Here is a 13,023-nt window from a genome sequence, read left to right as displayed (position 1 = left end):
TCGTGCACTTGTATATTAAACATAAAAGAATATTAAGGCTTCATCCACTCTGTAAAAAGTATCTAAGATACCCTAAAATTTAGCTCCTAAACTTGAGACAGTTTAATACGACTCTACCCATTACAGAGGATAAGCTCAATACTAATTTACTGAATAAATATTGGTGAAAATCTCCATATTATAAAAGAAATTAAATTAGAAATGATCTCCATATGATGGTTTATTACTAAATCTTAAAGAAAACCTTCATAATTTTTGCAAAGACCATAGCGTAGATTCGAATTATAAAATGGATGTAAAAGTAGAATATATGTTTAGTGAATTACTCTTTCTGTTTTAAGATTTGAACGTTTGTTAACTGCATTATTGACCATCAGCAAAAGTATAAAATTCCAAATGTGTGGAATTCCGCCAAATGAAGCTGGTTATTTTTGCCTTCGTTGAATATGTCACTCCTCCTTTTCTGGCCTATATTTAATGACCCTCAGTGTCCTTTTCTGGTGGCTCCCTGGTTTTCCCTAGGTTCATTCCAGAACCCTGGTCAGCCTGCAGTACCACATGTGGGCCGGGTGTGCAGGTCCGCGAGGTGAAGTGCCGTGTGCTCCTCACATTTATGCAGACTGAGACTGAGCTGCCCGAGGAAGAGTGTGAAGGCCCCAAGCTGCCCACCGAACGGCCCTGCCTCCTGGAAGCATGTGATGAGAGCCCGGCCTCCCGAGAGCTGGACATCCCTCTCCCTGAGGACAGTGAGACAACTTATGACTGGGAGTACGCTGGGTTCACCCCTTGCACAGCAACATGTTTGGGAGGTATTTGAACCTTTGCTTAAGGGACAGTTATGTTGTGTGTTGCTAGTGGTTTGAGAAATTACTCAATCAGGTAAGCCAAATATGCAAATTAGCAAAAGTCTAAAGGAGGTGAAGTCATTCAAATAACTGAAAATGATACTTTTTCTCCTTTTTCTTTCTTTTTTTTGTAGTAATTATTTTAGAAAGGTAAATGAGAGTGGGACTGTATACTAACCAAAAAAAGTATGTTTCTTTGCCTAAGAATCTGCATAACTGAGATGGTTCATATGAAATAAATAGGAAAATGTAGAATGGATAAGTTAAGGCAATCTTGTTCATAAATCAGTCTTATAAATTGAGGTAGCCTGGAATTGCAATATCTGATGCAACTCTAGATCAGAGTTTGTCTCAGAAAATATTTGGGTTTATATCTGTACATTGGGCCAGCACCTAGGGGAACAAACTAATCACCATGATTTATGTTTGTGTACATAGAGGGTGACATACACAGCCAGGAAACTATGTTAGGATTAGAAAGTGGTTGTATAGCCAGGTGACCCCTTTGGGGTGAGAAGTTGGCCCCCTGATAATTTATACAATCTAGGATCCAAAAGGGAGTGAAGGAGTGGTTAGCAGGAGTCCAGATAGCCACTCTTGAGGGCTCTGTTGAAAGTAAAAAGATAGAAATAACAAATAAGGAAACTATATCTTTTACTCACATGAAGGAGACTGGATCTGACCAGGAATCCAGAGCCCCTGTCATTCTGTCCCCTCGTCTTTTGACCCCTGACTGTGCCTTCCAGCCAGCTGCTATGTAAAGAGCTTGGTGCCTGAATGTGCTCTGCTCTTGGTCCAGCCAATGGTGGGAAAAACACAAGGAGCTGCTGTCTTAGAGCTCTTGGCTCAAGATCGTGCTTTACTCCTCCCAACAGTCTTGAGCCCATTACTTGAAACTCCCTATCAAGTTGTGGAGCTCACAGCCCATTCATTGTGCCTGAACCCCTCACTCTTGAGCCTGAATTCTCAGTCCTTGTCATTCAGTCTCTATGACTTGATTGTATCTGTTTATCTCTTTCCTGTCTAATTCAACTTCTATACCTGCCTATCCTTGCCACTTTTTGTATAACATTGCTAGCCTGGCAGTAAACCCAGCTAAAGTGGCATGTGCCTTAACCCCAGGCTGCCTCTAAACTACTGCCTTGCAGACAGAGTTGCACATGTGGACTTTAGGTGTCTTAGCTGCCTCTGGACTCTTTCTCCCCTTACTTGCTTCTGTCTGGTTGCTAAAAGTCCATGCCATCTAGCTAGGAATGTAGCCTGTCTGGTTTACTTGAACCTTAAACATCTGCTGCATCTCGTCCCTCCACAGCACATTGTCTGGGTTGTCCCCCACACTGCCTTGTGTCTGTTCTTGCCCAAGCCAAACTCCTGCCCGCTCTTGAGTTCAGAACCCTGGACATGTTTTTGTTTGTTTGTTGTTTTTTCGTTTGTTTGTTTTTTGTGGTTTTTTTATGTCTTGGAAACCTTAACTCTAACATGCCCTTGGCAATTTGGGAACTGGTGCTTTCTCTTGATGAGTTTGGGGAAACCCTCTAGAGACAGCCACAGAGATGCAAAGGTGGTCCCCTATTCAATCACAGTAATACATGCCTGGAACTTTCTACTGTCTGACTACAAAATGCCAGCTGTCTCCGTTGCTTCTGAGTCACCACATTGCTGCAGTCTCACTAGAGACTTGGAGCTGTGTCTTTCATTAGGAGAGCAGAAGCAAGTCCATCTGTTGCATGCACACCCCAACATCTACCTTGTAATCTCAAGCTTTTAAGTGCTGTTGGTAGAATCCCTGTTTCATCTTCTTCTCCTGAGTGGCAAGATCCCTTCAAGTTGGGAAAGCATAGCATGCTGGGTACTTGGAACTCAGCAGACCGGTCAGAGTTGCCCAAAGAGAGATGACCAGGTGAATTCTAATTCAGCTGAGAGAGGCAGCTGTTAGACCTCATTTTTGGAGCCTTTTACTAAAATACTAGAATTTACCTTGTGTTCCCAGTAACTACTGAGATGGCCCTAGATTCCACCTCCAGGATGGCTGAACTCATGTGATAAATTTCTCTCTTTTTTTTTTTCAGTAACAGCTTTATGGAGATAGAATGCGCACACCGTACAGTTTATGCATTTAAAGTATACAATGTAGTGATTTCCAGTTATGAAGTTGTGCAGCCATTAACATAATCAATTTCAGAACACTTGCCCAAAGAAACACTGTATCCTTAAGCAATCATACCCCATTTTCCCTCAAATTCTAACCCCTGGAAACCACTACTCTCTATTATGGACGTTGCATCTAATGGAATTATGTAATATGTGGTCCTCTGTGACTGCCATCTTTCACTTAGCATAGTGTTTTCAAGTTTCATCTATGTTTTAGCATGTTTCAGTACTTCATTCCTTTTTGTGGCCAAGTGGTATTCCATTATATGGATATACAACATTTTACCCATTCATCGGTTGATAGAAATTTGAGTTGTTTGCATGCTTGGGGTATTGAGAATAGTGCTGCTGTGAACGTTCATGTATATGATTTTATATGGACATATGTTTTTATTTATCTTGGTTATATACCTTGGAGTAGATAGAATTACCTTTGAATCCATTTAAAACATACAAGTTTTTTGACACTTGACTAATTGAGTTTGATTATCCTTAGTGGCACTGTGCACCTTTTGCCCTGCTATGAGAAACTGCCTTGCATCTGTCAGAAATGCAATGCAATATTCAGGCAGGTGATATTAAGGTGCCCATTTGCTTTATGATATATTCTTGTGTATCAGGAACACATTTGACAAATTTTAGAAAAGCTCAAGTTGGTAGCCTTTTACTACTCAGGTAAGCAGCAATTTAGCTGTATAAGGGTATATTTTATCATTTAATCCTGGAATAATATTATTGAAATGAACCTTGGACACCTACTAACCCAAATTTTATAGCTGAGGAAGCTGAGACTCAGAGTCCATCATAAAGCCAAAAATAGAAAATGAATAACTGGATTCTCATTACTTAGCTGAACTATAAGTACATGTAATAAGCTTCTTAGCTTTACAAAAAGTAATATTTTTAATTTCTTGGGTTCAAGATTAAAGTTCCTTATAATAAATAACTAAATCCTATGAAACTGAAGAGCTAAGGCATAAAACCAAAACCCCTTATAAAGGCTGGGATGGAAATTGTGGGTGAGGTGACTCATGCCTATAATTCCAGAACTTTGGGAGGCTGAGGCAGGAGGATCTCTTGAGGCCAGGAGTTCGAGATCAATCTGGGCAACATAGCAAGACACAGTCTTTAGAAAAATAAAATAAAATAAAGGCTGGGAATTGGGTACCTGCTCTGTGTTAGACTCCATGGTTCTTCAAGTTCTGCACTAAATCTTCAGGAATATAAAATAAATAGAACATACTCTTTGCCTTGATGGAGCACAGCTTTTGGTTGTTTTGGTTTGACTGTCCCAACCACACTGCTTATAGTCAGTGGTACTTGCCTCTGTGATCTATTTCAATGTGGTTCAGTAAGTTCAGCTTCCGTAAGTCCACTAATGTGTGAGTTATGAATGTGGGCTTTTTGCCTTCACCCAGGATAGCAGAGAGGATAAGTCTGCAATGACTGACAACCACAATAAAATGTGATTTACACAGGCATATATTTATTTCTTCAACATTCTTATTTCTGCTGGAAAAGTAATATACAAATTACAAGTTTCTGAAAAGATAAATTTTGGTCACATTCTGATATTCTGTATACTTATATTTTCTAACCTATCTTCACATCATAAAGGAAATAAGAATAAATTCATTTGTTGTAATTACTGATGCTTAAGATCCTTGCATAAGTCTCTTTTCACATTGGAGTAGCAACAGAGAATTCTTTTTTAATTCCTAAAAGCATGAAGAATCCAGACACCAATCTCTAGCTTCCAAAGTGTGTGTATGTATGTATGTATGTATATGTATGTATGCATGTACTCATGCAGCAGTATCTGTGTGTGTATATACATCACATGCGTGCACACACATACTCATGTACATCCTGGAAGATATGCCTACCTTTTTAGTACCCTCTGGTAAGGTTTTATAATTTATTACATCATAAACATTCCTTACCGAAGTTCTTCTTTTATATTCTATATTGTTTGTTGTTTTTATGACCTCATTTTTTTACGTTTATGTTTTCCAACAACACAGGCTAGGAGTATATATGTGGACATTTGAGACCTGACCCCATTATGAACCCCAGCTCTGCAACTCTCTTTGTGCCGTTTGTTTAAATTTGTAGAGTTGTGGTTTATTTTGCTAAAATGATAGGAGTCAAACTACCTCATTAGGCTTAATGAAATAATTAAATGTGATTATTAAATAAGCTGATGTTCAGAGAGTGTTTAATCACAGTGTGTGGCACATTGTATGTAATAAATGTTAGTGGGATGACTATTTTACAATATAATAATAGAGCATTCCTCTTATATTGGAATGCTATTGATTATTTCTCTTTTTAAACATCTGACTAAATTGTTGAACACCTTAATACTTCTAATCATTTTTCAGCTTATTTTTATGAGTTTTCTAAGTAAATGATCATCTGCTATTAATGATGATTTTATCTTTCCCTTTCCAATAGTTATTTAAGTTTCACATTTTATTGGCTCGTCTAGAATTCCAGGAACAATTGTAAATAATGTGGATAATGCCAACCTTGTCTTGGTCCTGGCAGTAGTAGAGATCTCTTTATTGTTTCCTTTTAAAACAATGTTCTACAAATATTTATTGTATGTTTCTATGTGCCAGGCACTGGCCTAGGTGACAGTGACTCAGTAGTTCCTAGCTTTGGAACTGAACTCTAATAGGGAAAATGCATTCATCACATAATCATACTCACACATATATAGAATTACCACTAGTTACAGCAATTGCAAAAGAAGTATATGGTGCTACGAAAAGGGGCATTTGACCTAATTACACTTGAATTTAAATCTAAAAGATGAGGCATTAGCTAAACAAAAGGGGGTTTGGAGGGGGTGGCACACGAATAATTTCCAGCAGAAAGAGCATATGCAAAGGCCAGCAGAAGGGTGCATGGTACATTCCAGGAATGGAAGAAGCCAGGCACAGTTGCGTACTGAGGATGAGACAGGGTTTAGTGTGGCATGCTGCTAGACAGGAAGGCAGAGGCCAGACAATTATGGCCTTACAGGCTATGTTGATTTGAGTCTATCCCAAGATCAATGGGAAGTCATTCAAGTAATTAAAATGGGAGTTATGTGACCAAATTTTTATTTATTTCAAAAAGGTTAGTCCGGCTTTATTGTAGAGAATGGATTAGAAAGGATAAGGATGTTGTGAGAGCGATCACATAGGAAGCTGTTGCCTATTCCAGACAAGAGCTTAGACTGGAGTGGTGACCATGGTAGAGATGGAGTATGGCGGATGACTTTGAGAGACATGTAGGAGATAAAAGGATCTGTCAGTGGAGTGGGTAAGCAGGAGTGTGATGGCAAGTCTGAGTCCTAAGACTATTTTCTGAGATGGTGAGTGCTAAATGTTGGTGAGGGAACCCATGAGTTCATTTGTGGACATAATGCTTTTAAGATGCCTCTCGACTTCCGAGTGGAGATGTTAAGTAGTCAGTTGGATGTGTGGGTCTGGAGTGAAGAGGAGTGGTCTGAACTGGAATGGTACATTTATGCATCATGTGTGTATCCAGGGATTGAAGCCAGGGCCATGGACAAGAATTTTCAGGAGAATACCTATGAAGAGTGCAGAGGGTCTAGGACTAAGTCTTGAGGAAATTCAACATTCAGTGTCTGGGTGGAGGACACTAAGCCGCAAAGGTCTGTGAGAAGAGATCAGCGAGATATAATGAAAACAGAAGTCTGTGGTGTGGTGGAAACCAAGGTCAGCTGTGTTGCGTGCCATGCAGAGGCGGAGAGGTGAGGGTTCAGCATTGGTACTGGGTTCAGCAATGTGAAGCCACTGGGGACTTAAGGAAAGGTCATTTCAGTGGAGGAGCAGAGATGGAAACCAGATTTGAAAGGGTTGAGGAAAGAATGATAAGTGACAGAGTGGAGATGAATAGAGGAGATTTTTTTTGCAGCAAAATTGGCCATGTTAAAGAAAACAGAGAGGAGGAGATGATTAAGATGGCCCTGCGGGTTGAGGCAGATCTGTGTGGGTGTGGGTGAAGGGTGGTTATTTAATGTTGGAGACCCTTGGGTACATTTAAAAGGCAACAAGAAAGCTCTAGAATGAAAGTGAAAGGCAAAGCAATACGTTTTCTAAGAAGATTGAAGAGGATGAAACTCCACTCACAGTCGTGGAGATTGGTCTTAAATCATTGGAAGGGCAGCTTCTTATTGTAATAAGCAGGGAAAAGTCTAGTGAGGATATGAGTGTAGGTAGGTTTGTATGCTTACAAAAGGAAGTTCCCATCTGGTTGTTTCTGTGCTTTTGTGCATATGAATATTTGCTGAAAGTGATTGGTAGGTGAATGACAGATGTTTGAGGTAATGAGGTAATTTTATTTTATACTGCTGATTATAATATGCTATTATTTAATTTAGGGTATATATATATATATGTATGAATGATACTGATGCATGTAAATGCACTCTATTTTGCAGAGTGGAGTACAAGAATTCCTTTCTACAAATGGTAACATGGGAACAAAGATTGCATTGGCCCCCTATGGGCTCATTTGAGCAAAGTCCCAATAGAGATGTGTTCCCGACATGGTACATTAGCAACTGCCGTTTTGTTTTCTCCAAATCCCTTCAAATCATGACAGGCCTTGAGCTGTAGTTTCTTCCAGCTCCTCTTGACATAATTGGTCACTTCCGCTCAGGCTCCAGTGGTTTATGATGCCCTTCCTAAGGCCAAATGGCTTTCAACAATCCTTAATCTTTACCAGCTGTCTCCTCAATTGGTTCCTAAAAAGATCTCACCTATTTGAAGTGCTACAAAACTTGCATTTTAGCACCAAACAGGATACCTTTGGATCCATAACATATTATGCTTCACTCTTTTTCATTACTCGGGACTTTACAGTAATACCCCTTCAGTCAAACTAGCTAATCAGCAGAAAGAGAAAAAAATTAACTGTTCTTTCCAATATGATCCTAGGCCTGTGTGTATGTGTGTGTTTTGCAAACAAAGAACATTGTTATATATAATATAGCATTATACAAGCCCACACTGTATGAAGCAGACCTCTTTTTTCCTCGTATAGGTTTAGGTATCATCAGGTTTTGGTAGTTTTGTGAGATGAACTGGCATTTTCTATACCTTTAAATAATTTTAAATAGTTTATATCATAGAAATCATCTGTTTAAAACGTTTGAAAGTGCTAGTTCCTACGACTGTCTAAATCTTGTCCTGTTTTTGGGATTGAGGGGGAGCATCATGTCTCCATCTTTAACATTATTTTCAAGTTTCCCCCCACTTATTGTTATATTCAATCCAAATTCTTATAATAATTTTTAAATATATTACATAATTTAGACTCACTTGGGACAAAAACCATCCATTTCATGAGAATACTGAAATTTATCTTCTAGAGTTGTTTGTCGAGTCTGAAGTGGCTGTAAGCCTCCCCGTTCTCCCTTTTCCTGCCACAAATAATGTGTAATCTATTTACTCTTTGGCCTAGGACTTTATACAAATTCTAATGTGTGGAGTTGGGGAGTTTAATTGTTTATTATTCACTCATGTTGGACTATATTATAGTCAGAGAATGTTACCTGCATAATTTATGACTTTTGACACTTACTGCAGTTTCCTAGACTAATAGAGGATCCGTTTTTGTTAATGTTCCATGGATGCTTCAAGAAAGCAAATTGTATCTATTTCTAGGGCCCAAGACTACTTGATTTTTAAAGCAACATAATTTTCTTACACAAATTATTTTTTCCTTATTTATTTTACAACTTGGCATATTTAATACTGAGTGGCACATAAAAGGCTGTGACTATGGATTTTAAAAATCTCTCCTGGTATTCTTACACTGTGTGTGTATGTGTGTGTTATGTTATTTGACATGTTGAAGTAGTCAACACTGTTGTTTGCAAATGGCAGAAACCCAACCAAGCAAAAAGAACATGTCAGCTTATGTATTGGCTCTGCTTCTTCTTGGAGTCTGTGTTTTTACCCTTTAAATATTAATTTATTTCTTGATGAAGGATAAAATATACGTCTATATTTTGAGACAGAGTCTTTCTCTGTGCCCAGGCTGGACTGCAGTGGTACAATCATAGCTTGCTGCAGCCCCAGCCTCCTGGACTGAAGTGATCCTCTCACCCCAGCCCCCCGAGTAGCTGGGACTATAGGCACAGCCACCACACCCAGCTAATTTTTGTATTTTTTTGTAGAGATGGGGTCTCACTATGTTGCCACAAGCTACGTATGTTTTTCTTTTTCTAAAAAAAAAGACACTTTCATGATAACACTGCAAAAGTCAAATGTGAAGTAAGGGATGTTGCCTCATGCTACAAAAAGAAATTTATTAAAAAAATGATGCTGACATTTCACCACTTGATGTATTATGTTCTAAATTCGTAGGTGTAAGTATTACCTAAATTGTATTATGAGGTAAACTTATTTTTATAATTTTTCCTTTTTTAACTTTAATTTTTGAAAGTAAATGCTTAATCAAATCTTTTAAGGTGAGAAGTGTCAAAGTAACATTGTAGGACCAATGTATGCGATGGGAGATATTTTGTGGCCATTTTTCAAAATATACTCTACCTCAATAAGTATCCTAAATCATCTATTAAACTTATAAATTATTTTCAGTAAACTTGCTTTAATACAGAAAAGTGTGTCATGAGTGTTGTACAATTCCATCCAGAATGGGTTATAATGGGGCTTTAAGGCCCACTTATTCAGAAAATGTTCCAAAATAGTCTCTGTAATAAAAATTTCTGAAAAATTTCTGTTATAAATAAAAATATATTTGAAAGTTAACTGGATTTTTCTCAGATTAAAAAAAAATAAACATACTAGAAAATGAACATTTAAACCTCTACAAGGTAATTACGTTTTGATATTTGCAAATAAAACCTAGAGTTATTAAGCTGTAGCAATGCCTTCTTATATCTCAGGTTAGCCAATGTTTATTTTAAAAGTTCATAGAAGATACATGCAGATTTAGTTCTGCATCCTGCCATGGCAGGGGACATAAAATTACAACTGAAGACAGCAGGAGAAAATTTATTAGAAAGAACTGAACATCACAAATATATATTTTAGAAGTATTTTTGGCCAATACTACATCCTGTAAAATACTGTAAAATGGTTGAATTGAAACATGGCATTTGGAAAAAGAACCACAACCTTCTAACATAATGGAACGCACATTCTTGCATGAAAATGAATGCATTTGCATATTTCAAATAACATAGTTGCTATTACAGTTTGTATGTGACTTTTTAATCAAAAGTTTGATTTACATCTTGTTCCATCTGATTTTCCAATAATTTTTTTTTGTCCCAGCAGACAAAGAATACTGGTTGAGAACATAGGCCTTGGGGTCAGGCAGACCTGTCTGGCCCCAAAGGGAAAATATGCCTGTGAAAGTTCATATTTTCCCAAGGAGCAGTCTTGTACTTTTTGGCTGTATTGCATTTTAGAATCCCTAGAATATGTACAAAAGAAAGATCACTGAATTAGGAGGCAGGGAATTTAATTTTTAGGCTTGAATCTACCACATTTTTGCTGTCTTAGTTTCTCCCTAGACCTCAGTTTCCTTATTATTAAATTAATAAAATGGAGGTAATAATACTATTGTTTTGACCTCGCTGATTATTGTGAAAGCACTTTGTACACTTTCCAAATAGGAGGTATTGTTATTGTTTTTCCTAGCAATAGAAATGTTACAAATTACAGTCATAGCGAACAGGAACTCAAATCATAATTAAAATTGTGAGGAATTATCTGCCAGATTTAGCACATATGCAGTGATACAGAGAAAATGTTATTCTTTAGCAGCTGATTCAAAAATTCCTCTTAAGGAAACTATTGTGACTGTTTGGAAGGAACACCTTGATGGCTTATTTGGGGGAACTCCTAGCTTTGAGTACATCTGGAATGCAGATTAAGTCCAGGGGTGGATGGGGAGTTGGGGTGCTCTTGAATGTTTCAAGGTGAGTAGATTTGGGAGACAGAGAGTAAAGGGACTGAATTTAAAAGGTTAATGAGGGAATATCATAGACTGGGAGACTTTGGATAATGCAAAGTTGTTTGCTCCCAGGTGTACCCTGAAATGCAGCCTGCAGCCCTATGATAGTCAAAAGGGCAGTGTGCTAAGAATGAGAAGACCTAAGACTCTATTTTCTTTTTTCCACAATAAATTATTCCATGTCATTTGCATTTTCCTCTTTCCAACCTGCAGGCCATCAAGAAGCCATAGCAGTGTGCTTACACATCCAGACCCAGCAGACAGTCAATGACAGCTTGTGTGATATGGTCCACCGTCCTCCAGCCATGAGCCAGGCCTGTAACACAGAGCCCTGTCCCCCCAGGTATGTGCTGTCTTATGCTCCTGGTATATACCATGTCCGGGTGGTAATACCCTCCTCTGCAGAGAAACCCACCTAAGTGCAGACTTGTGGGTTCACCCAAGGTAGATGTGCTAAGCCTGCTTCAGAGCTCTCTTCTCTGCTCAAGTTATGCTCCAGCCAGATTCTTGCCTAGGTGCTCAGATACAGCCATGTTGAACAGGAATGCTCTCGAGGCTGGCTTTTGTTTGCATCGAACACGAATGAACATAAACTGGCCTGCTACCCGCAAAGCCATGAGATCAGTGGATTTGTTCTCTTTCTCCTCCCTGTTTCCTCCAGGGCACTTCTTCCCTTAATAGCCCATCAGAAAGCACAGGATTTGCATTAGAGTTAACATTGGTACACAGTAGGTGCTTAATCCATATTTTTTGAGTGACTGTGTAATCTCCTATTTGATATCTAGCACTCATACTGATCTGTTATTACCTTCCCATTGACTGGCCTTGGATCTCAGATTGTGGGGTATAATGTTATAAACCCCAATGAGTAGGTGAGGGTGATCTTCTTGATCTCTTTGGCTGATAGGTTTACCTTAAAAGTTAATCTGCTTCCTTGCTTAAGTCCTGGTAAGATCCTGAGGAATTTTATCAGAAGAGAAGTAGGTTGTTCTCATGTTCCTGTGTCCCTGGTGCTGCTGGCTACAGAGGGTGATAACTGAACATCATTGGTTTCTCACACAAGACTTTTCTGAATATAGCCCCCAGTCTTTTCCTTCCTCTCTCCTTTACCTTTATTATCTTGTGACCCCTATTCTGTGAGAAGAATTAGTTGCCAGAAATGTTGAGCCCATTCCAGTCACCTCCTGCCTCTCCTACCTCTTAGTCATTTGCCCCGCTAATGAAATCCTTTCGTTTGCCAAAGCAAGTTCTGCTATGTTTAGGACTCTCAGTGATTCAGGGAGGTTATTGTATCCTCCTGCCATATTAGTCTAAGGATAAGTGTATTTTATGTTTATTCAGAAAATAAGTTGTGCTTCTGGAATTCTCTTGACCCTTCTGATTTTAATTCCATGCAATCTGTTGGCTATGATGTTTCTCCTGCCTTGATGGCATAAGGGTGGGGAAGGTGGGGATCAATACGTTAGGCCCCCCTAGAAATCAGGCCCTCCACATCCTGGAGATGGGCACCTCTTCCTTGAGAGTCTTGTTCTCCAGCCCGCACAGTCTCAGGAGGAGGCCAGTATGTGCCTCATCCTTGGTGAAATCACACCTGCCATGTAATGGGCACAGTGTTTTCTATCCATTACCATATTTCTCACTTCCATTGAGACCTACAGAAGTACTGGGAGCTTGTTGGCTTATGTTAGAGCCATCTGGCCGTGTGTGGTTGAGGTGATGCAGTAGAGGCCTGTAGACTTACCCTGGTAAGCAAAGCAAGGCCCGGAAACAGCATTGGGAAATCTGTTTCCCTGCCACCTCCCACTCCCACTCCCAACCCCAAGCTTACGGCATTCCAGAGTAATCCACGCTAGAATGGAGATTGCAGAAGAGACAATAAAGGAGAGTTTTTAGGAAGGTTTGATGTAACTAGGAGTCAAGACATCTACTTTGTCAAGTATATCCAGACTTTCCCAAGAATAGCAAATATATTGGAGCAGTGTTGAATATATAATGCCCTTTTATCTTTACAGAAATAGCA

General features: G+C 39.0%; 1 protein-coding gene across 2 annotated transcripts in view; it reads left to right on the top strand.

Annotated features, from left to right (window-relative positions):
* Nucleotides 1-13,023, top strand: part of ADAMTSL3 (ADAMTS like 3) — a 388,402-nt gene that overhangs the window by 257,120 nt on the left and 118,259 nt on the right. For both annotated transcript variants that reach the window (XM_030814922.1, XM_030814923.1), the window contains exons 16-17: nt 523-809; nt 11,217-11,346. In XM_030814922.1, coding sequence (XP_030670782.1) covers nt 523-809; nt 11,217-11,346 — 417 coding nt within the window. The remainder of the gene's footprint in view (nt 1-522; nt 810-11,216; nt 11,347-13,023) is intronic.

The sequence above is a fragment of the Nomascus leucogenys genome, chromosome 6 (assembly GCF_006542625.1).
Source record: "Nomascus leucogenys isolate Asia chromosome 6, Asia_NLE_v1, whole genome shotgun sequence".
Taxonomy (NCBI): Eukaryota; Metazoa; Chordata; class Mammalia; order Primates; family Hylobatidae; genus Nomascus; species Nomascus leucogenys.
The sequence above is the reverse complement of the archived record's forward strand: the minus strand, read 5'-3'. Positions and strand labels throughout refer to the sequence as shown.